The sequence below is a fragment of the Capra hircus genome, chromosome 17 (genome assembly GCF_001704415.2).
Source record: "Capra hircus breed San Clemente chromosome 17, ASM170441v1, whole genome shotgun sequence".
Classification (NCBI taxonomy): Eukaryota; Metazoa; Chordata; class Mammalia; order Artiodactyla; family Bovidae; genus Capra; species Capra hircus.
This window is the reverse complement of record NC_030824.1, coordinates 10,512,990-10,537,228: the sequence shown is the minus strand read 5'-3', so window position 1 is coordinate 10,537,228 and position 24,239 is coordinate 10,512,990. Positions and strand designations below refer to the sequence as shown.

Here is a 24,239-nt window from a genome sequence, read left to right as displayed (position 1 = left end):
CTCCATCTTGAATTCCCTTCAGGGGGCACCTTTTGGGGGCAGCTGCAGTAGCTGACGGTGTGGCAGCTGAAACACCGTCTGTTTACTGAACTGGCAGGCAATATTCCTTGTCCACACCTATCACGCTCAGTTCAGTCGCTCAGTCGTGTCAGACTCTTTGCGACCCCATGAATCACAGCACGCACGCCAGGCCTCCCTGTCCATCACCATCTCCCTGAGTTCACTCAGACTCACGTCCATCGAGTCCGTGATGCCATCCAGCCATCTCATCCTCAGTCGTCCCTTCTCCTCCTGCCCCCAATCTCTCCCAGCATCAGAGTCTTTTCCAATGAGTCAACTCTTCGCATGAGGTGTCCAAAGTACTGGAGCTTCAGCTTTAGCATCATTCCTTCCAAAGGAATCCTAGGGTTGATCTCCTTCAGAATGGACTGGTTGGATCTCCTTGCAGTCCAAGGGACTCTCTAGAGTCTTCTCCAACACCACAGTTCAAACACATCAATTCTTCGGCGCTCAGCCTTTTTCACAGTCCAACTCTCACATCCATACATGTCCACTGGAAAAACCATAGCCTTGACTAGACGGGCCTCAGTCGGCAAAGTAATGTCTCTGCTTTTGAATATACTATCTAGGTTGGTCATAACTTTTCTTCCAAGGAGTAAGCGTCTTTTAATTTCATGGCTGCAGTCACCATCTTCAGTGATTCTGGAGCCCAAAAAAATAAAGTCTGACACTGTTTCTACTGTTTCCCCATCTATTTCCCATGAAGTGATGGGACTGGATGCCATGATCTTCGTTTTCTGAATGTTGAGCTTTAAGACAACTTTTTCACTCTCCTCTTTCACTTTCATCAAGAGGCTTTTAAGCTCCTCTTCACTTTCTGCCATAAGGGTGGTATCATCTGCATATCTGAGGTTATTGATATTTCTCCCGGCAATCTTGATTCTGGCTTGTGTTTCTTCCAGTCCAGCGTTTCTCATGATGTACTCTGCATATAAGTTAAATAAACAGGGTGACAATATACAGCCTTGACGTACTCCTCTTCCTATTTGGAACCAAGTCTGTTGTTCCATGTCCACTTCTAACTGTTGCTTCCTGACCTGCATACAGATTTCTCAAGAGGCAGGTTAGGTGGTCTGGTATTCACATCTCTTTCAGAATTTTCCACAGTTTATTGTGATCCACACAGTCAAAGGCTTTGGCATAGTCAATAAAGCAGAAATAGATGTTTTTCTGGAACTCTCTTGCTTTTTCCATGATCCAGCAGCAGATGTTGGCAATTTGATCTCTGGTTCCTCTGCCTTTTCTAAAACCAGCTTGAACATCAGGGAGTTCACGGTTCACGTATTGCTGAAGTCTGGCTTGGACAATTTTGAGCATTACTTTACTAGCATGTGAGATGAGTGCAATTGTGTGGTAGTTTGAGCATTCTTTGGCATTGCCTTTCTTTGGGATTGGAATGAAAACTGACCTTTTCCAGTCCTGTGGCCACTGCTGAGTTTTCCAAACTTGCTGGCATATTGAGTGCAGCACTTTCACAGCATCATCTTTCAGGATTTGAAACAGCTCCACTGGAATTTCATCACCTCCACTAGCTTTGTTCGTAGTGATGCTTTCTAAGGCCCACTTGACTTCGCATTCCAAGATGTCTGGCTCTAGATTAGTGATCACATCATCATGATTATCTGGGTCGTGAAGATCTTTTTTGTACAGTTCTTCCATGTATTCTTGCCACCTCTTCTTAATATCTTCTGCTTCTGTTAGGTCCAGACCATTTCTGTCCTTTATCGAGCCCACCTTTGCATGAAACAATCCCATGGTATCTCTAATTTTCTTGAAGAGATCTCTAGTCTTTCCCATTCTGTTGTTTTCCTCTATTTCTTTGCACTGTAATACAACTTAATATTTAACAGCTCTATGACTTTGAACAAGCTGCTTTACTTGTCTGCAAAATGGGATGTTCATTGCCAATTGGCACCTAACATTCACAGGTGAGCGCCGAAGAATTGATGCTTTTGAACTGTGATGTTGGAGAAGACTCTTGAGAGTCCCTTGCACTGCAAGGAGATCCAACCAGTCCATTCTAAAGGAGATAGGTCCTGGGTATTCTTTGAAAGGAATGATGCTAAAGCTGAAACTCCAATACTTTGGCCACCTCATGCGAAGAGTCGACTCATTGGAAAAGACTGATGCTGGGAGGGATTGGGGGCAGGAGGAGAAGGGGACGACAGAGGATGAGATGGCTGGATGGCATCATTGACTCGATGGACGTGAGTCTGAGTGAACTCCGGGAGTTGGTGATGGACAGGGAGGCCTGGCCGTGCTGCGATTGATGGGGTCGCAAAGAGTCGGACACGACTGAGCGACTGAACTGAACTAAACTGAACTGAACATTCACAGGTGATGCTCAGTAAATGATTCACGGTACCTGGCAGCCTGTCTGAGCCTCAGCCCATGTCTCAAAGACAGGCAAGATTCCCTAATCCTGCCCCCACTCACAGGGCCAGTTAAAAGCTCAATAATAATAAAATAAAACAGGAAAGATAGCTAAAACGATTTCTGCTTAAGCACAGTTCAAACACTGTTCCAGTCAATTCCCTGCCAGTGTTACGAACGAGCTCCCCCTGCCGGCCTAGCCATTACGGTGTCCTACCCAGGTGCGGCCAAACAGCCTGCGCCTGCGCAGGATGCAAGCACTCAGGCCCGCCCCTTAGAGGGTGTGACTTCCTTGGGTAGGTCTTTGGCCACGCCTACTTCCGTAGAGGCGGGCTATGTCTAGAGCACGTGACTTTGTTCCGGCTTGCCAAGATGGCGGCGCCCAGAGCGGTAGCGTGAAAGTTGGTGGTGGTAGTCGCTACCTATTCGTGCTGAAATCAAAAAAACAGTGGGAGAGTTCGCTATGTCGCGACTGATCGTGAAGAACCTCCCGAATGGGGTGAGTACAGAGACTGGGTTTGAGAATCTGAAATTGGGACCCAGCCAGAAGTTGGAGATTGGGAGGGAGGTGCCTGGGGAGAGTTGAGGGGTTTTCTCTCTCGGGCAGGGTTCCTGGAGGATTCCGCAGGATTCTCGGCAGATTCATTTGACGGTTGGAAGAGATGGGTAGTGCCTCTTAAAGGTTTTACATCTGGCCCCTTGGTACCCGAAACCGCTTTCTTAGGAAGATGCTAGTCCCCACGTTGCGTCGAATGCCTTGTTCCCATAACCCCCTCGTTCGATCACTTTTTTTTGTTGACTTCTGACTGAATTAGACACTACACCTATATTCTTCTTCCATTTGGGATACTGTCTGGAAGGAAAATGGGGTGTAATAGGCTGGGTACCTGTTACAGTTTCCGGTTCTCGCCTTGAGGGCAGTAGGAATGAATAGTTTTAAGAAAACTGAGTGACTGTGAAAGGCTTTAAACCACTTAATTCCGTAAGTGGAAAGGGGTGGAAAGGGCATACTTGTCTCTGCCTAGAGCCCACAGAACCTGGCGCTGTGGTAGGCATCCAATAAAAGCATGCTGAGTAAATGAGTGGAAAAAACAGCTGAATGTGTAGTGTCGGATGGCTAGATGCCTTCTGCCCCAGAGAATTATCTGTACTTATTTAACAGTGACCTTTCCTTGGGTGGAGAGGGCCCTCCACCTCTGGTGTGGCCAGTAAGCTCATTCCCCAAATACAAAATGTGCCATGTGGATGGCATGAGAGATCTGTACTCCTTAGAAAGAGTAAGAACATAAAGCCATTTCTGTTTCATTTTTGTGCTTTTTTACTTTACCTTTTTTTTCTCCATGGCAGGTTGGGGATAATCACTTATCATGTGATTATTAAAATTCAGTATAAAATGAGAAGCAAAATCTTTATTTTTAAGGGTCTTTAAAAATTTTTATATTTATTTGGCTGTGGGATCTTTAGTTGTGGCATTTGACCTCTTAGTTGTGGCATATGGGATTCAGTTCTCTGACCTGAAGCCCCTGCGTTGGGAGTGCAGAGTCCTAGCCACTGGCCAACCAAGCAAAGACTTTTGTTCTGTCCTGTCTTCCATCTCCAAGAGTAACCATCTTTATGACTTGGCATCTCTTGACAAGTTACTTATTTCAGAATCCTTAATGTCATCACGCAGTAAGCCTGCAAATTATCAGCTCCTACTACAACTGTTTGTAACTAATTCTTTCATTTATCAGACAAGACATGCAATAGGAAGAGACATGCCATACTGGAAGCAAAATGAGATGGTAGTTGAGAGGGGAAGAAAGGGTTGCCATGCTAAAATCCTTATCGATCAGAGTGAGGCATCAAGAGATGCTGTCTAGGGCTAAAGGATGGATCAGTAACAGATGTGTGTGTTTTTTAAGATTTTTATTTATTTATTTGACTGTGCTTGGTCTCCATTGCTGAGTGGGGGGTTTTCTCTAGTTGCAGGGCAAGTGCTTCTCACTGCAGTGGCATCTCTTGTTGCAGAGCACGAGTTCTAGAACAAGGGCTCAGTAGTTGCGGTGCACAGGCTTAGTCCTTCCACAGCATGTGCGATCTTCCAAGACCAGGGATTGAACCCGTGTCCCCTGCATTTCAAGGCAGATTCTTAGCCACTGGACCACCAGGGAAGCCCCCAATAATTGATATTTTTAAAGTAACCTATTTAGGGTAAATGATGTAAGAATTAAAAACAACAAATAACAGAGACTGGAAGGGAGAAGTGGATGATGTAGGTTTCTTATCTTTCATAGTGGAAGTCAGCAGGTAGTCTTCGGGGGTATAAATAGGCCAGGAAACAAAGTTGAGAGCTTACTGTTGGGACACAGAACTGTGCTTATGAGGAGTCCTGAAAACAAGCTGTAAAGATGCTTACTCCTATCTACCACAATCAGGAAACACTGTAGTTTACCATATTCCTTATTTCACGCATCTACTGTGACAGGCATTTGTTAGATGTTTACATTGTAGCAGCTATGATGCTGGGCTTCTGGCACAACAGGTCTCATTAACCTCCTAGCAGCCCACAGGCCCGGAGGATTCTGAGTCTTGACTTCCTCATTGATGAAGGGACTTGGTTAAGGCCACACACAGACAAGTATTGGAGCTGGTTTAGAACCAGGTGCCAGCCACAAAGCACACTCTGCCACTGCCCCGCCTAAGGGGAGGAATCCTGGGGTCTCGGGTTCCCAGCCCATTTTGTCTCTTTGGCTCTGAGGCCTCCCGGCTCCTCCCTCACCGTTCCTGTCCTGTCCTAGATGAAGGAGGAGCGTTTCCGGCAGCTCTTCACCGCCTTCGGCACGCTGACGGACTGCAGCCTCAAGTTCACCAAAGATGGCAAGTTCCGCAAGTTTGGCTTCATCGGCTTCAAGTCCGAAGAAGAGGCCCAGACGGCGCTGAACCATTTCAACAAGAGTTTTATCGACACGTCCCGGATCACGGTGAGCGGGTGTGGACCTCACCCCCACCTGCCTGTCGCCAGGGATGCCCTGGCTCTTTCTCTCCACGTGCGAGACCAGTGCCTGGCCCCTTCCAGACCGTGATGCCTTTGGTCTTCCTCACTGTTCTCAGATCCTCGTGCTTGTTAATCCCCTGCAGCATTTGTGGAAGCAGTTTTCCCCCGAGTCTCTGATTCCCTGTGTTGTGGGAGAGGAGCCAAGAATTTGTGTGTCTCACAAGCTCACAGGTGATGGTGTTGCCACTGGTCCCAAAATGAGAAGCACTGGTCTACGTTATTCATCCACTGCCCCTGGTCAGCACCCTCCTGTGCTGGGCGTGGTGGCAGGTGTCATCATCATCCTGTCCTTGCAGGTGGAGTTCTGCAAGTCCTTTGGGGACCCGACAAAGCCCCGAGCCTGGAGCAAGCATGCTCAGAAATCAAGCCAGTCCAAGCCACCCCCAAAAGACAAAGACGCCATCTCCACAGGAGCTAAGAAAGTGCGTGGACGGTCACTCCCAGCCATATCCCGGGTGTCAGCAGAGCGGTCACCCTGGGAAGGCAGGGAAGTGGGAGGTAGAGGGATCTGGGAATCTTTCTTGGATGGTTCCTGAAAGCAGCCCTCCCAGGGCAGTGGGGTTCCATCTCCTTTCATCTGTGACCCTCACGCCTGTGCCTTCTGTTTACAGGACGACAAGAAGAAGAAGGTCGCAGGTGAACTGGAGAAGGTGGGTCTGTCTTGGTGACCACGCAGAGCGTGGGCAGCAGAGACGTCCCTCACCACCCGTCTCCCCTTGCCATATCTCTGTGGCTTCTTCGTCTTTCTGTCCAGTGCCGCCCTCCCCAGGACCAACCCAACTGGCCCCCAGGAGTCCTCTAGAGACTGGGGGAACATGCCTCAGAGAACGTGCTTACTCTCCAAAGAGTTAGCAAGGGCGAGCCTTCCCTGACCTTCTCTGCCTGTTCTCTCTTCTTCCCGCTTCTCCGGTGCCCACAGCTGAAAGACGATAATGAGTTCCAGGAGTTCCTGTCGGTTCACCAGAAGCGGACACAGGTGGCCACCTGGGCGAACGACGCCCTGGACGCTGAGCCCTCGAAAGGGAAGAGCAAGCCAGCCAACGATTACCTGAACTTTGACTCCGACTCAGGGCAGGAGAGCAAGGAGGAGGAAGATGGGGAGAACTCGGAAGGTGAGGGTGTGCCCCCCGCTATAGTGGGCACCCTGCACCTGCCCACACCTGTGCACGAGTGACCTGGGACCCCTCCAGGCTGGCCTTGGGAGATAGCAGATCAGATGCTGCCCCATAGAGGGTTGATTATCCCAACCATGGGTACATCGGACTTGATCGATCCTGGTCCCTTATTCAGTCAGTGGATTACTCACTCAAGAATAGATTGAGCACCTACTGTATGCCAGGCAGTAGATGTAGCAGTGAGCAGAAGACAAGAGAGTCTGCTCGGGGAGCTGTCGTCCTGGTGGGGAAAGAAACAGTACAGGAATCAGACTGATTCCTTTCTTCAGTATTCAGTACATGATGTGAGCATGAGTGCCCCAGAGAGAAAGCAGGAAGGTGGGGGGGGGGGACCTGGAGAAGGGTGGCACTTGAACAGAGGCAGTGAGGATGAACCTCTGTCCTTAGAAGGGGCTCACGGTGTAGCCATGAGGGTCTCAGCATGGTGAGTGTGGTGATCGAGAGGTGGGAATCAACTTCGGTTGAAAGGCAAGGGAGTGAATTTAAGGTGAGTTTTATGACTGGTAAAGTCTCTGTGCAAAGCTGGGATCCAAAGGACTCAGTGGGAGTTGGGGGGATTCGGGGGGTGGATGGTGAGGAGAGGTTCCAGGCAGAGGGAAAGGCATGGCGGAGGAGTGGGAAGAGCAGGAGCCAAGGGGTGTCCACGTGCTCAGGGCGGCTGCAGCAGAGGGGGCCGGCGGAGAAGCCAGTGAGCTCGCCAGACCCCCTGAGGAGTTTGGATTTCCCCTGAAAGAGCAACTGGGGTAAAAACCCGAGCTCCTTGTTAGGCCTGGGAGCCACCGGCGGGTCTGGCTCAAGGAGTAAAAATCCTCTCTAGGGTCTCAAAAAGTTGTGCAGCCTCACACTTGGCCAGTGAGAGAGGCTAGTGAGAGAGCCCTGAAATTCTCCATGTGGAGCATGGAAATTGTCAGAATGCCGTCATTTCGGTTATTTATCCAAGGGCTTGCTGGGTACCAGGGGGGCTTGGCAGGGGCTCCTGGTCACTGTGAGCTTGGCACCTAATGTGTCACACCACCACGCTGTCTGCCACCCCAGCCCTCTGGTTTGCCCACAACCATCACCAACTCCCAGCCTTTCCATCTTTCCAGAGGAGGAGGTTGGCCTCAAACCCAAGGAACCCAAGGCAGCCGTGCAGAAGGAGCTGTCCGACATGGATTACCTGAAGTCCAAAGTGGTGGCAGATGAATCACCATCCTCAGAAGAGAGTGAAGATGAAGCTGTGAACTGTGAAGAGGGGAGTGAGTCAGAGGAAGAGGGTTCCTTTGCTGCCCCCGCCCAGCAGGACAGGGAGGCGGCCCCAGCCAAGGTGTGTGTGGATCTGTGAGGAGCCTGGGGAGGGAGACCTGGACCTCGCCTGCCTTCCCTGCAGCCCCTTTGTGGGGAGTTTAATACTAAGGAAGGATAGTTCAGCAGCCTGGAGACCTGCCTTTAGCTCTCAGCCTAGCTGCTTGCTTGCTTGCTGTGTGACCCCAAGCAACCACACTCCCTCTCTGAATTTGGTTCCTTTTGCTAAGAGAGAGGCTGCCTGCCCCTCCAGAGTTGGGAGGGGATGTAAACAAGCTGAAAAAGGGTCTTGAATATATTATATTCAGTATTCAGTAGGAACGTAGGCAGGGGTGAGCCCACGATCAGCAAGACTAGATGAAATTAATTGAGCTACATGTGAGGTTCAATGCTAGGCATGTTGTTTTGTCACTGAATCTCATGGTAGTTGTGGGGGAATGGGGTTTCTTGTCCGATTTTACAGGTGAGGAAACCGAGGCCCAGAGAAAGGAAGTGACTTGCCCACAGTCATGGCTGGGTAGTGGTGGGAGTCAGGACCCAGATCCAGATCTGCCAGGCTCTGGAGTCTAGATTTAAATATGGGCGCTGCCTTCCAGGATGGCCTCGTCTCCCACATGAGGCTGCTCTTTGCTCAGGACAGCGTCCCACATCCTTTGTGTCTTCATTCCCTCCTCTCCTTCCCTCTCTTTCTCCTTTCTCTTCTCCTTCCTTTCCATCTCTGCCCCTCATAATTGCTGCCTCCTGTCCTCTTTTCCTAAAAATACATATTCAAAAGAGATAGTCAAGTGTGGCTAAGTCAGGGAGCTGTGCGTTCAACTCCAGGCTCTGACCTGGAGCAGCCATGGGTCCCGAGGTGAAGTGCTTCTCCTCTGGCCTCTGACCTTCATCTGAGATGAGGCTCAGCGAGCCCTGGTCCCTATGTCTGATTCCCAGGGCTCGCTGAGCCTCATCTTAGATGAAGGTCAACGCCCGTGCCTGAGTGTGCACTGAAACTCAGAAGTTGCAGGCTTCAGGGAGGTATCCCGTAACTCATGCAGGTCAGCACCCCACAAAAGCACATGACTCTTCCTGCAGTGATGTTAGACCTGATCGCTCATCTACTTGGGATAATTGTGAACCTTAAATTGTGCCGGGACAGCTCAGAGCAGATTTCACCAGCAAATGAGTCCAAGTCAGGGCAAGTTTTATTACCAAAGGAATTAACCCCCAAATTAGGTTTTTTTCAGAGCTGTTTCAATTCTAAAATTACAGAAGACATCCCGAACCTGTAACCTCTGTTAAGATTGTTTTACAGATTCAGGAGGACGGCTGTGTCTGCACAGTGCTTTGTACGGTGTCTGGCGTAGAGTAAGCCCTGAATCCGTGGTGGCAAATGTCACCGGAGGGCTCCTTCCAAGTCTCTTGCCCCTCCATGTGGCCTGGGGCCCCTGCGAGCAGACCCCCGCCGTGAGCCAGGCTGTGGTTCCGGCCCTCATCTTGGGGCCACATGGAGGCTTGGCATCTCCTCCCCCAGGCCCTGGCCAGACTCCGCATCCCTGGCAGGCACAGTGCTTCGGGCGTTGCCTGTTTGCCTAGCGGCAGGGGTTTCAGCACGCTCACTGGGACGTCCAGGTCGGCTCCTCCTGCAGCCACACCTGGGAGCTCAGTGCGATCATTTCTGCTCTCTGCCATCACTCAGACCGAGAAACTCACTCAGACCGAGAAACCAGCCAGCCAGAAGGAACCCACCACCCCCCACACTGTGAAATTGCGGGGAGCCCCATTCAACGTCACAGAGGTGCGTGCCACGAACCGGGTGAGGCAGGGAGACCCTGGGGAGGGGGGAGACAAAGCTAAGGGTGCCTGGAGCCTCTGTTGCACTAGGGCTTCAGGGTCGGTTGAGGACTTGAGCTGGAAGGAGCTGAGGGCCTAAAAGGCTGGACATAGAATCTCGGGCATTGTCAGGCTCAGAAAACAAAGACGGCTATACCGAGACAGAGAAAGACTGCACTCCCTCACTGGTCATCTGTACTAGAGGTGGGCAAACTTACCTCTGCTAGAAGCTTTTAAAAAGGGACCAGCTAGTAAATACCTAAGGCTTTGTGATCAGTCTGGTCTGTCACCACTATTCAACCCTGTTGTTGTAGCAGAGGCACCACTAGATGACAGGTAATCCAGTAGGCGTGGCTGTGTGCCAATAAAACTTTATTTACAAAAGTAGGCAGCGGGCCGCATTTGGCCTGCACCCTATAGTTTGCTGGCTCTGAATCTACATAAGAGAGAACACTTTGTAAGTTTCCCTCCTTATGAAAGTACTAGGAAATGTTGTTAGTGTAGCTAAACAGAAAAGCAAAAATGACCTATTGCTGCGATGACTGTAGAAATTGCCAACCCAACTGCTTTGAGAGAAGGGAGTGGTAAATAGAGAGGATACTAGGATGCAGAACTAATGACCTACAGCTCTGGTTACTATAGGTGGAAAGACGGACCCTCCCAAGCAAATTGGAGCAGGCTCCTCCAAGCCCCACATCTATATCCCATTCACTGACAACCACTAATAAATTCTGGGTGTATCTTCTTAGAGATTTTTTTTTCTTTGTATGCAGACACTGACCTATGTCTTTTCTTTTTAAAATGCAGTCCTGCAGCAGGAACTATTTTGAAACTTACCCCCCAATCATATTATGTCATAAATATTTCTGAAAATTAATATTCTGCTGCAGCACCATTTTTCACGTTGCATGCTCGTCTTGGCTGCGTCACGCCTTGGTTGCAGCACGAAGCCTCAGTAGTTGGGGCATGTGGGCTTAGTTGCTCTGAGGCAAGTGGGATCTTAGTTCCCTGACCAGGGATTGAACCCAACCCCCTGCATTGCAAGGCGACTTCTTAACCACTGGACCACCAGCGAAGTCCCCTGCGTGCTGCTCTCTGCTCTGGATGCACTGTGTTAGATGCACTGCTGCTGCTGCTAAGTCACTCAGTCGTGTCCGACTCTTTGCAGCCCCATGGACTGTAGCCCGCCAGGCCCCTCGGTCCGTGGGGATGCTCCAGACAAGAATACTGGGTTGTGTTGCCATGCCCTCCCCCAGGGGATCTTCTGGACCCAGGGATCGAACCCCACATCTCGTATGTCTCTTATACCCAACCCCCTAAACTGAGACATGGGCGTTGTTTCCAGTCTTCTGCTGTTTTGAATAATGGTGCAGTCAGCACATTTCTTGAGATCAGAGGTCAGCAGGCTTTTTCCTGTCAGTATTAGTTGGTGCACATTTTAGGTTTTTGTGGGCATATGATCTCTGTTGTGCTTTTTTTTTTTCCTTAAAATCCTTTGAAAGTGTAAAAGCCATTCTTAGGTTGTAGGCTGTGGGCAGTATTTGACCTGTGGGCTATCATTTGCCAGCCCTGGCTTGTATAAATATTTTATACAAGCACCTGCACGTACATTATTAAGGCTTGGATACAGAAAGTCCGTCACTCTGGAAGCTTGGCCAGTTTATGCTCTCTTCAACAGAGTCTGAGAGTGCCTGTGAACCCTGGGCATCCCTCTTTATCAGTGCAGCAGGTCAAAACGACATCTCATCTTTCTGAGTAACTTGCGGAACTCAGTAGTCATAAGAAAAAGACGGATTAATTGGCTAGATAACATTTACAGCTTCTCTAAGGCAACTTTGTATCAAAAAGTCAAAAGGCAAACAGCAGGCATTTATAACACAAACAACAGACAGAACTTGTTTCTTTAACTTACAAACAGTTAAGTAGAAGTCGGGAGCTATGGATGACCCAACAGAAAAGTAGAAAGAAGCAAGGGTATCTTCTAAGAGAAAGAGTTCAGATGGCCCAGAAAGATGCTTGAGTTCACTGGTAATTAAAGAAATGCAGACCAAATCTGTAGTGAAATGGGGAACGAAAACTGTTTCTTCTCCTCACAGAAAAATGTCATGGAATTCCTGGCGCCTCTGAAACCCGTGGCCATTCGAATAGTGAGAAATGCTCATGGGAACAAAACAGGTGAGGCGGGGGCTGTTTCCGGGGGGGCTGGAGAGGCAGGTGCCTGGACCGGAAGGTTGGGACGGTTGAGCTGTGGAGATGCTTTGAGGATAGTCACTGTTTTTCTTCTTTGTGGTCCCCGTCTCAGTGAATGTGACAGTACCAGGACAGAGTCTGTCTCCTGTCCCCTGCCACGGGTATGAGGTGTGCAGCTGTGGAGCAGGGCCCGGCCCCCAGGCCTGGGGGCTCAGTAATGACTGTGGCCTTCAGCCCAGGGGCTGGGGACCCCCGGGGACTGAAAGCAGGAAGAGGCCACGATCAGATTCAGGATGGCCCCCTGGCTGGTGAGGGGAGGGTCCAGGGCAGGGCCCGAGGAGGCAGGTGGGCTGGGATGGGGGCTTTTGCAGTCCCCAAGGGGAGGGTCTCGTGATACAGACCAGAACCCTGGCCTTTGGTGCAAATTATGGCCCTGCCACCTGCTAGCCATGTGTCCGTGGGGACATCACTTAACTCAGGTTCCCCGACCCGGGACCACGGATCGGTACACGTCCACGGCCTGTTAGGAACTGCACAGCAGGAGGTGAGCAGCTGGCCAGCAAGGGAAGCTTCATCTGTATTCATAGCCACTCCCATCACTCAAATTACCGCGTTATCACAATATAATAATATTAGAAATAAAGTGCACAATAAACGCAATGTGCTTGAATCATCCTGAAACCATCCCCACTCCCGGTCTGTGGAAAAATTGTCTTCCACGAAACCAGTCCCTGGTGCCCAAAAGGTTGGAGACCTCTGTCTTAGCACGCCTCTAGAAAAGTGGGGAGGGGAGGCCTCTCTGTGGCTGTCGGGGTTGAGGCCCCATGAGGTCGAGGCCTTTCGTTCTCGGAAAGACTCCTTGGAAAGGCACCTCCTTGTCTGTGCCAGTCAGAGCCACAGGCGGTCACTGTGCAGGTGGCCCCTCTGGTGCCAAGCTGGGCACAGCCCTGCCACCACAGACACTTGTCCAGAGAAAGCCAAGGAGCAAGCACTGGTCAGCGCGGGGTGAGGCTGGGAGGGAGGCCAAGATCGCCTATGTTTGTGACGCCTGTGGTCCAGCATTTTCATTCCAGAAAGCCAGCCGCAGGGTCAGAACGCTTCCTGCAGAGGGAAATTTGCCTTGGGGCGAGGGGAGTGGAAGGAAGAATCTGAGATTTGGCAAAAACCGTTAGGTTTCCCGCCACCACTTCCTGCTGCTTCCCCCAAACACCTAGCACAGTGTGAGTCTTCCTCCGTGGCTCCCACGAGTGTCTGCAGCCTCCGGACCTTACCTTTGTCGTGGTCCTTTTGCAGGGTATGTCTTTGTGGATTTCAGCAGTGAAGAGGAAGTGAGGAAGGCCCTGAAATGCAACAGGGAGTACATGGGTAAGGATGCCCGCATGGCGGCAGGTGTTCTTTCAGTCAGTTACTCGTTAAGGTCATGTTGAGGGTCTGCTGTGCGCTGCCAGGCACTGCCCAGGGCACTGAGGATAAAGCCCCTGCCTCCTGGGGCAGAGATCAGGCTGAGTTTCCTGTAGAGGATATCGAGAGGGGAGAGAGAGGCAGTAACCAGAGGGGCTGTGCTGTGGACAGATGCGGGCAAGGGTTGGGATTGGAGGATTTAAACAGGATCGTGTCTGCTTGGACCACGTTGAGCTGGTGACACTGGAGCAAAAGCTGGAGGAATTGAGGGAGCCAGCTCTGGCTTTGTAGGGCGGGGCCATTCCGGTACAGGGAACAGCAAGTGCGAGGTCCAGACGTGGGAGGTCTCTGGACTCTATACAAGGACGTGATCTCTGACCCCTCCCTGGTGTGGACAGGTGACTCAGATCCAGCCATCAACCCCTTGTGAGGACATGAGTTATCTTAGGGAAGGGAGTAACCTAAGGAGTCTTGTTCGCAGGCCAGGTGGTAGGATTTATTGAGTACCTACTATGTGCGTGTAGAGGGAAGGTGGTGGTTGCAGTGTAATCAGGCACTCAGAGTGATGCAGGGACACAGCTGAGTGGCAGGGTGGGGCTGTCACCCGAGATGATTCCCTGGGCAGCGCCAGGGACCGGGCTCTGGAGTCGGGAAGATGCAGCCCCGTGACCCAGGCCAGCTCTCCCAGGGCTGAAGCCGAGCTCGCAGGCCGAGTGACATTCAGGCCTGGCTTCAACTGGGGCGCTGCCCTGGTGAGCAGAGCCTGGCATGCGGTGCCATCCCTAGCCGCCTTCGCCGTGGCCTCTGGAAGGCAATAGCAGCGATGAGTCTGGAAGCTGGGAGGTTCCGGGCCTCCCCCCAGCCAGGCCCTGACAGCCTTTCCTCACCCAGGTGGACGCTACATCGAGGTGTTCAGGGAAAGGAATGTCCCCGTGGCCAAGGCACCCCTGAAGAATGGTGCCAAACCCTGGCAAGGCCGGACGCTCGGGGAGCACGAAGAGGAGGAGGACCTGGCCGACTCCGGGAGGCTCTTTGTGCGAAACCTGCCCTACACCAGCTCTGAGGAGGACCTGGAGAAGCTCTTCTCCAGATACGGTAGGGGGGGTAGCCTCTGGCTTGCCACACATGCCCAGGGCAAGTGGCCTGAGTCCCTGTCTGCCTAGGCTTAACTTTAGCCTGACGACTTCCCTCGCTGGTCTCAGTTTTCTCATCCATAAAATGGGCTTCACCATCTCTGAGCTGCTATCAGTCAGACAGGTTGTAGGTAGTGGAGCTTGAAGTCCTAGATAGCATCACAGCCACCTTTCGTGGTCTGAACCCAGACTCCCTTAGCTCTCACTCATTAAAACTCAGAATTGACGGGGTTGGGTATGGTTTTCTGAGGTATCTCTGGTGTGCAAACCCTGACTTTGGTCTCGGAAGCCCACTCTCTCCAGTCTGAATTCTGCTAAATAGTCCTGCTCTCAGACCGAGCATCCGGATAGGTTTGCCAGCGAGGGCTCCTTTCCCTGTTGTGCTGCCAGCGTTATTTTGCCGGGCATGGACTTGAAGGCCCGTAGTTCAGGTTGGCACACAGGGCTGTGCTTGTTTGTAAGGTCATGGTTGTTGAAGAGAAGGAAAGAAGCAGGGGTACAAAACGGTGGGTAGGGGCCAGGTTGAGATGCTTTTAAGATGCCCTGGAGGGGGATCTCCACTTCTGTTTGGAGATCAGCTGTGCATTGAGAAGGATCTGAGCTTGGTTGAAGCCCTGTCCCAAGGAGAAGGGAACCCTGAGTCGGATTCAACCATCTGGCAAATTGGGTGTCACGTCCCAGCCTGTGTCCTGCTTGCCAGATCCTCCCACACAGGCCAGGGCTCTGGTTTACAAGGCAACGCCGGTGCAGAAGAGAGGGTGATCAGTAGACTCGTCTGTCCATCTGGGAAGGAGGACGTGGCCACACCCTGGTGTTCACAGTGGAGAGGGTGTACGTTAATATGAGCATTGTAATGTCCAAGCAGACACTTTTGAGACCCTGTTTAGTATATGACACGTATTAGTGCATTTAACCCTCCCTGATGCCCTCTGAGCTGAGGACTCATGACACCATTTTACAGATGAGAAGACTGAGGCCCATAAAGGCTGGTGGCTGGCCTGTGGCCACACAGGAAGTGGGTGGTGGAGGCAGGGCCCAGCCCACCCAGGCACCTTGCTTTCAGGATAGACGCATGAAGGACACCCTGACCTGACAGGTGGGGGTCTCGTGGCAGCCCCTTGCCAATGTCTTTCTTGGGCCCAGCAGCCGCCTCAGCTCCACACTCTCACTGGTTAAAACCTCTCCCCTGACTAGTGCCCAGAATTTTCCTGCACGGAGCTCATACCTGGCCCCGGCCCACGGGACACTGACGCCCTTCCTGCCCTCAGGTCCCCTGTCGGAGCTGCATTACCCCATCGACAGCCTGACCAAGAAGCCCAAGGGCTTTGCCTTCGTCACTTTCATGTTCCCGGAGCACGCCATGAAGGCCTACGCGGAGGTGGACGGGCAGGTGTTCCAGGTGAGCCCCTGGGCTGGTGGGCGACTGGTGGGCCCAGGTGGTGGGAGGAGGCCGTGAGTGCGTGCACATGTGTAGGCACAGACGTGCAACCCAGCTTCTAGGGACGCACACCCGATGCCCGTGAAGCCGCCTCCTGATCCGAGCTGCTGGGAGGGTCCCCACCGAGGGCAGGGTCTGCTCAGTTCTGGTCCCTGATTTAGTGCCTAGAGGAGGGCCTGGCACATAGCAGGCCTTTAAAAAGTGTTTGTGGATTAAATGAACATGCTCTCCAGCTTGAGAAATACCACTTTGAGGAGGAGTAAGGAAGGAAAGAGTTTTGAACCAGGCATTGAAATGGCCATAGTATAGAATGTAAGAAGCTTCTCTTTCCAAGTGACGTGCTTGGCCCACGTGCCTCCCTTTCCTGTCATTCATTCACTCGTTCACGATCTGTTGATCCCCTGTGGATGCAGGCCGGGCCTGATCCTTGCCCACATGGAGCGCACATGCTCGCAGGGACAGGGTGGGGTGGAGAGCCCACAGGTGTTACTTAGAAACAGCTCAGCATGCTCTTTGAGGTGGTGTCAGACCCTTGTGCTAACCTCATGGGTGTTCTGCCTGAGGCTCCCGTCTTAAGATGGAAGTCTCAGCGCCGGTCCAGCCCCCGCGTGGAGAGGCCAGCGTCCCCTGGGCAGGATGTAGAAGCATTAGCCCCCTGCCTGTCCTCACCTCCTCCTTCTCGTCCCCTCTGCAGGGCAGGATGCTCCACGTGTTACCATCCACTGTCAAGAAGGAGGCCAGTGAGGATGCCAATGCCCCGGGATCATCGTCCTACAAAAAGAAGAAGGAGTCCAAGGACAAAGCCAACAGCTCCAGGTCTCTACCCTCCTCCGACCCGGACTTCCCTGTCCTCGTCCCTCCTCTCCTTGCCCCCTGGGCTCCTGGCTCCTCGTGGTGACCTTAGCCCCTCGTCCGTAACCTTGTTGCGCCTCAGGTTCCCCATCTGTAAGATCAGAATGAGAATCAGTGGTGCCTCACTTTCATGGTGTTGTAAGGACCAAGTAAGTTAGTGTAAGCAAAGCTCTTGTAAGCAGAGCTCTTGGTCCCTGGTGCGGAGTGAGTGCTTGACGGACCTGAGGGGGTGTTAATATCATCGTGGCTCTGTTGTCTGCGGGTCTTGGGGGTTTGGCCCACACCAGGTAAGACAGAGCAGGAGGAGGCTTTGGGGACTTAGGGAGGCAGGCCCAGGAGCTCCTTTTTTACAGGCTTTGCATCTGAAAAGAGCTTCCCCCATTCACTGTCCCTCTGACCTCTCTGTCCTGCCTCAGCTCTCACAACTGGAACACGTTGTTCATGGGCCCCAACGCCGTGGCCGATGCTATCGCCCAGAAGTACAGCGCCACCAAGAGTCAAGTGTTCGACCACGTGAGTGGGTGCCCCCTCTGTTATGTCCCCTGCTCTGGGCAGGGGAGGGGGTGCTCTGGACCTGCTCTTGGGGAGTGGTTCTGGGCAGGAAGGCAGCAGGGCCATAAAGGGAAACAGTCTACCTCTTCTTGAACCTTCCAGCAGAGGAGGAGATGCGATCATTAACCAAAGCACTGCGCATTGGCGTGATAACTTGAAGAAAGCTTCAGCCAAGTAGGGAGACAGAGTGGGAGTGAGCAGGCTGCTCAGGGGTGAGACATTCTAGCATAAATTGAGCAGAGGGTGGAGCTGAGTCTGTATAGAAGCCCCGAGGCGGGAATGAGCTTGACATGAGACCCTTACGTACGAGTGGAGGGGTGAACGTGGGGTCCTTGATTCACCCCGACAGATGTGGAACCCAGAACCATCAAGTCAGAGCGGGCGTCCTCGGGGAGCATCCATAGGGTCTTGCTCTATCCATGCCTCCTCCTCGGACTGTTCAGAGGCGTGACAGCTGATCGGTCACCTGCCCGACAGCCAACAGGGCACCTTCCCTTTCCCTCTCGCAGGAGACCAAAGGCAGCGTGGCTGTGCGCGTGGCCCTGGGGGAGACCCAGCTCGTCCAGGAAGTGCGGCGTTTCCTCCTCGACAACGGGGTCTGTCTGGACTCCTTTAGCCAGGTGGGTGCCCTCGGGGGTGGGGGTCTAACATCAAGGGACGTGGGAAAGAGTTGGAGGGTCGGTTCTGTCAAAGACGTTGACTTTGCAACTGTCAATTAAAGTAAGAAAGGCCATTGGCTCAGACTCCTGGCCTGTTGGAGCTGGATGATGTCTCTTGGGGGCCGATAGGCAAGAGTTTCTGCACACAGGTTGGGGGTGTGTGTGAAAGTCGCTCAGTTGTAACTGACTCTTTGCGACCCTTTGGACTGTACAGTCCAAGGAATTCTTTAGGCCAGAATCCTGGAGTGGATAGTAACTTTTCCCTTCTCCAGGGAATCTTACCATCCCAGGGATCAAACCCAGGTCTCCTGCATTGCAGGCGGACTCTTTACCAGCTGAGCCACAGGGGAAGCCCAGGAATACTGAAGTGGGTAGCCTATCCCTTCTCCAGCTGATCTTCCTGACCCAGGAATCAAACCAGGGTCTCCTGCATCACATGGCGGATTCTTTACCAACTGAGCTATCAGGGAGGCCCTTACACAGGTTCGGGGGGAGCCCTAAGCATCCTTCATCCTGTCTCTCCCCTGCCCCGCTAGCACCTTACTAAGAGCACCTGTGGTGTGTTTGGAGGCTGAGACCTTTCTTGACCCACGTGGGGGGAGGGTCCTCCACGTGCTTCTTCCCCTCTAGGTAGAGGTTCTTAGGTATCTGGACAGTGAAGTCTTCGAGGGCCTATTGAAACACCTGAACCATCACCACCCCCTGCACCCCCCTCATGCGCACACACTGCATTTACAGCCTAGGAACCTGAGGTCCGGGGCAGAGATGGGAGGACCAAAAGGCCAGATGGGGTCTGTCGTGGGAGCCTGGACTCAGTCTCAGGGCTTAACACCCCCAATCTGCAGTTTCCTCGCTTCACCAAACCTTAGAGTTTCACCGTAAAAGAATGGTTCAGGTGGAAGGACAGGTAGCTAGTAGAAGGATAATTAAATGGCTGGATGGTAAGTGGGCGCGTAGAAAGTGGGAGTGATGGGCAGGGGCATTTCGTTGGTGAGTGGATGGATGAATTCAGAAAGTGTGCTAGTGTCTTAACTAGGGCTTCCCAAAGCACTCTTTCACGTTTATGTGCTTTATTAATTCTTTCACACTCATTACAACCCCAGAGAGGCAGCACCATTGTGCTCCCATTGTACAGAAGGGCCCACAATCACAGATTCACTCGTCTTGGGTTATGGTGGAGCTGGATTTGAATGCAGGCCCGAGAGTCCATGCCTCTTAACAGTGCACCCTGTGACCTGAGTTACACTTAAACGCCCAATGGTGCCCAGCTTTTTCCTCGCTGCCAATGGCTTCTATCCCCTTCTCTTCACTTAACCCTCAGAGCAACCGCGGGAGGCTCATAGCTAAAAGGTGGGTGTTGCCATTAGACCAACTTGGAGATGCGCAAACTGAGGCCCTTAGAAGGAAACATAAGCTAAACTCTCTTTGACATAAATCATAGCAGTATCTTTTTGGATCTACCTCCTAGAGCTATGAAAATAAACAAATGAGATCTAATTACACAAGAGCTTTTGCACAGAAGAGGAAACCATGATCAAAACAAAAAGACAAGCCACAGAATGGGGGGAGATATTTGCAATTGATGTGATCAACGGGATTAATCTTCAAAATAAATAGCTCACGCAGTGCAATATCAAAAATCAAATATCAATATCAGCCCAATCAGAAAGTGGGCACAAAATCTCAGTTGACATTTCTTCAAATGAGACAGACAGATGGCCAAAGGCACGTGAAAAGATACTCAGCATTGCTAGTTATTAGGTAAATGCGAATCAAAACTACAATCAGGTATCACTTGACACTAGTCAGAATGGCCGTCATCAAAAAAAGTCTCCAAACAATAAATGCTGGAGAGGCTGTGGAGAAAAGGGAGCGCTCCTATGCCACTGGCGGGAATGCAAATTGGCACAGCCGCTGTGAAGAGCAGTGTGGCGGTTCTTTTAGAAACTAAAACTTGAGCAACCATATGATCCAGCAGCCCCACTCCTGGGCATATATCCAGCTGCTGCTGTTCAGTCACTAAGTTGTGTCCAACTCTGTGACTCCACGGACTGCAGCACGCCAGCCGCTTCTGTCCTCCACTATCTCCTGGAGTTTGCTCAGATTCATGTCCATTGAGTTGATGCTATCCAACATCTCATCCTCTGCTGCCCCCCTCTCCTTTTGCCTTCCACAATTTGAGAAGATTCACATTAACATTCAGTGAAGCACTATTTGCAACAGCCAGGACATGGAAGCAGCCGAAATGTCTATCAGCAGATAAATGGATAAAGAAGATGTCCATATCTACAATGGAATATTACTCAGCCACGAAAAAGAATGAAGTCATGCCATTTAGAGCAACATGAAGGGACCTAGGGATTATCATACTAAGTGAAACAATTCAGAGAAAGACAAATACGATACCACCTACATGTGGAATCTTTAAAAAATTGTGTGAATTAACTTACAAAACAGAAACAAATTCACAAACTTCAAAGACGAGCTTATACAGTTACCAGGGGGGAAATGTGGGGAGGGATAAACGAGGTTTTGGGATTGATAAATACACACCACTGTATATAAAATAGATAATCAGCAAGGACCTTCTACTGTAGGACTTCCCTGGTGGTCCAGAGTGGTTAAGACTACATGTCCACTGCAGCAGGAGGGGTTTTTGATCCCTGGCTGGGGAACTAAGATCCCAAGTGGTGTGGCCGAAAAAATGCCAAAAAGTACCTACCGGGGACTTCCCTGGTGGTCCAGTGGTTAGGGCTCCATACTTTCACTGCAGGGCACATGGGTTTGATACCTGGTCTGGAAACTTAAGATCCCACAAGCCACATGGCCAGAAAATAAACACAATTTTTTTTTTTTTTAAAAAAGAAGGACCTACTGAAGAGCACAGGAGACTCAACTCAATGTTCTGTAATTGCCTATATGGGAAAAGACTGAAAAAGAACGAATATGTGTGTAAGTGAATCACTTCACTATAACCTGAAAACTAACACAGTGCTGTAAGTCAGCTGTGTTGCTGTTCAGCTGTACAGTCATGGCTGACTCTTAGTGGCCCCCCAGGCTCCTGTGTCCATGGGATTCTCCAGGCGAGAATCCTGGAGTGGGTTGCCATTTCCTTCTCCAGGGGATCTTCCAGACCCAGGGATCGAACCCGCATCTCCTCCATTGGCAGATTCTTTACCGAGTATACTCCAGTATAAAACAAAAGAAAAGAATATAGGCCTAGAGGAAAAACACTTGATCAGAGGTTTCAAATTAGACCAGTGGCTGAGGTAAGACTTGTACCCAGATAGACTCCATGCCTGGAATTCTTCCTGTTAAGTTTTTCAGCTCTTATACGCCATCTGTCATTCATTTTTAAGAAAATAATTGCTAACGTTAGCCAACTCATCCTGAATCAGTTTGCCTATGTCAACTTGATAGACTCCTTTCCCAGAACGATCCATGAAATGGGTGCCGTGTCCCCGTGAAAGGTGATCGGCTGAGCCATAGCCGAGTGCATGTCTCAAGGTCGGACACCTGGTATCTTGGTTTGGATTTTTCCAAAAGCCAGTTCAGAGACAGATTCAAGCGCAGGTAGTCATTGGACAGAACACAGGGAAGAAGGGGAGAGGGGGTGGATGAGCCCAGTACAGGCTGTGCTGCTGGGGCAGCAGGCTGAGGCTTTCCCGGGGGGACACCCACCCAACTCACATCAGAGTTGTCCCACCCAAGGGACTGGGGACGCACCAACTCCAGAGGACTGTGGGCCGCTCTCAACCTGGTGTTAACTCCTCACTCGTGTGGCGACAGGCAGTCTGCAGTTCCTGGCAGAGGCCCTGAGGGCAGGGATTCAGGTCCTGGCCCTGGCTGGAGTGTTCCGGAAGGTCCAGTGAGGGCTGTGGTTAGGCAGTGTCAGAATCTGCCTCACCTCAGAGGTGGAGGGACTGGAATTTGACCCAGGGTGGGAGGGGGGTACAACCCCGGAGCCCTCACCTTCATCCCTGCCCCTCATCCCCCTCCAGAGAGGGCAGGGTCTCCTGGGCTAGCTTCCTAAGGGCCTGGTACCCAAGGTGTCACATGGGCGCCTGGTGTGGCTTTATCCACCCATCACTTGCTGCCATTGGGGGTGCAGTGACTCCCTTCCATTATCCCACCTGAGCTGTCCCCTCCCTGCAGGCTGCCGCTGAACGAAGCAAGACCGTGATCCTGGTGAAGAACCTTCCCGCGGGCACCCTGGCAGCTGAGCTGCAGGAGACCTTCAGCCGCTTTGGCAGCCTGGGCCGCGTGCTCCTGCCGGAGGGCGGCATCACAGCCATCGTGGAGTTCCTGGAGCCACTGGAGGCCCGCAAGGCCTTCCGACACCTGGCCTACTCCAAGGTAGGGCCACCCGAGCCCCGCTTCCAGGAGAGGACAGAGGGAGCTGACGGATGGGCTATCTTGGCATAGACCTTAGACCTGGCATGTGCTGGGAACCACCTGTCTTTGTCATACTGTGCCCCTGGCAGCACCTTTGGATGAAAATGTGAAAGGCAGGCTCCAAACATCCCCCAGGAAGCCTGCCTTGGTTCCCTGCCGACCCTGGGTCCCTCAGCTTTCTAGCGCCCCGTGAGCTTGAACCATCATCCATGCTGCTTGGTTGGCTTGCACCTACGATTAGTTGGAAGCCGGAAGGCAGGCTATCTCCTGGTTTTTGGTGTACGCTAAGTCACTGCAGTTGTGTCCAACTCTTTGTGACCCCATGGACTGCAGCCCGCCAGGCTCCTGTGTCCATAGGATTCTCCAGGCAGGAATACTGGAGTGGGTTACCATGCCCTCCTCCAGGGGATCTTCCCAGCCCAAGGATCGAGCCCAGGTCTCGTGTCTGCTGCGTTGGCAAGCAGGTTCTTTACCACTAGTGCTGCCTGGGAAGCCCTTTGGTTACTACGGAAAAAATATGTGTATTAGTGTATTCCTTTCTGTGGTTGCCATGATAACACTAATTTAGTGGCTTAAAGGAACAGAAATGTCTTCTGTCACAATTCTGGGGGTCTGAACTCTGAAATCAAGCTATTCAGGGGCCAAGGGCCGTTCTCCCTCTGAAGGCTCTTGGAGGTGGGAGCATGGATCTTTCTGGCCGCTTCCAGCGATTGGTGCCTCCAGGCATCCCTTGGATTGTGGCTGCATCCCTCCAGTCTTTGCCTCTGTCCACACAGCTTTCTCCTTTTCTTCAACTCAGATCTTCACTCTCCTTTTCTCTTACACGAACTCTTGTCATTGGATTTAGGGCCCTCCCAAATAATCCAGTGTGACCTCATCTCAGAATCATTTACTTGGCAAACATTTTTCCACATTCAGAGGTTCTGGGAGTTAGGACATGGACTTATCATTGGGAGGGCCACCATTCAACCCACTGCAAGTAGCTACTCTCTATCAAGCACTTCAGTGCTTTTCTTGTTTATCCTTTAAAAAGAAAAACCCTCTGCACATACATGTGTACACAAGCACTCTCTGTAAGTGTGTGTCTGTGGAAGGAGAGAAAGCCGGCTGTCCCCCTGCCTAACGTACTTCCTCCAGGGGGCTGCCCTGTATCCATGGTTCTGCCCCTGTTTCCCATTCACACCCCGTTAGAGAAGGTTGAGGGGACACAGATGTGTCCAGTGACAGCAGATGCTGACCTCTCCCCTGAACCCCGAGGTGCAGCAATGGCCCCCTGTTCTCAGGGCTCAGGCGGCACATAGGGCTCTAGGCTGTGCCCCTCCTCCTGACTCCACTCCCTGGGGTGGGGGGAGAGGGTCACCCGTACTCTGAGCCTCAGGCTCTTGGTCTCTGTTGTGGACTGAATCCCCCTCCCTGCTTCTCTGCAGTTCCACCACGTCCCCCTTTATTTGGAGTGGGCTCCAATGGGCGTCTTTTCCAGCCCAACCCCCCAGAAAGAACAACCCCAGGACGCACCAGTGGAACCAGCGGGAACGGACAGGATGGAGCCAGAGACAGGTGAGAGCTGGGTCTGAGGTCAGGGTGTCCTGAGGCAGCAGGCAGGGGAAGGACGGAGGGCTGGGGGCAGCACCAAACTGTGTATCGGGTATTTGGTTGAAAGCTTTTTTCATCCTGAGACTGGTGGGTGCCTGACACTTGGATTTTATAGGCACGAAAACTGTCCTTAAAAAACAGAACGTAAAAATGATGGGTATGGTTAAGGTAGGCTGACTTTTTTTGATTTGTCAAGTAAAGGTTGTGAAAGGGGAAAAAAGGCAGCTAGAACCCATGGCACCCCACTGTAGTACTCTTGCCTGGAAAATCCCATGGACGGAAGAG

The 24,239-nt window shown here is 51.7% G+C and overlaps 1 protein-coding gene across 2 annotated transcripts in view; it reads left to right on the top strand.

Moving 5' to 3' along the window:
* The window catches only part of RBM19 (RNA binding motif protein 19), a 121,432-nt gene continuing 99,969 nt past the window's right edge, over positions 2,777 to 24,239 (top strand). For both annotated transcript variants that reach the window (XM_005691470.3, XM_018061184.1), the window contains exons 1-16: positions 2,777 to 2,932; positions 5,214 to 5,396; positions 5,767 to 5,892; positions 6,082 to 6,120; positions 6,390 to 6,582; positions 7,734 to 7,951; positions 9,608 to 9,706; positions 11,838 to 11,916; positions 13,225 to 13,296; positions 14,224 to 14,427; positions 15,734 to 15,864; positions 16,598 to 16,719; positions 17,172 to 17,268; positions 17,817 to 17,927; positions 22,122 to 22,322; positions 23,789 to 23,918. In XM_005691470.3, the coding sequence (XP_005691527.2) occupies positions 2,897 to 2,932; positions 5,214 to 5,396; positions 5,767 to 5,892; positions 6,082 to 6,120; positions 6,390 to 6,582; positions 7,734 to 7,951; positions 9,608 to 9,706; positions 11,838 to 11,916; positions 13,225 to 13,296; positions 14,224 to 14,427; positions 15,734 to 15,864; positions 16,598 to 16,719; positions 17,172 to 17,268; positions 17,817 to 17,927; positions 22,122 to 22,322; positions 23,789 to 23,918 (2,041 nt within the window). In that variant the 5' untranslated portion in view covers positions 2,777 to 2,896. The remainder of the gene's footprint in view (positions 2,933 to 5,213; positions 5,397 to 5,766; positions 5,893 to 6,081; positions 6,121 to 6,389; positions 6,583 to 7,733; positions 7,952 to 9,607; positions 9,707 to 11,837; positions 11,917 to 13,224; positions 13,297 to 14,223; positions 14,428 to 15,733; positions 15,865 to 16,597; positions 16,720 to 17,171; positions 17,269 to 17,816; positions 17,928 to 22,121; positions 22,323 to 23,788; positions 23,919 to 24,239) is intronic.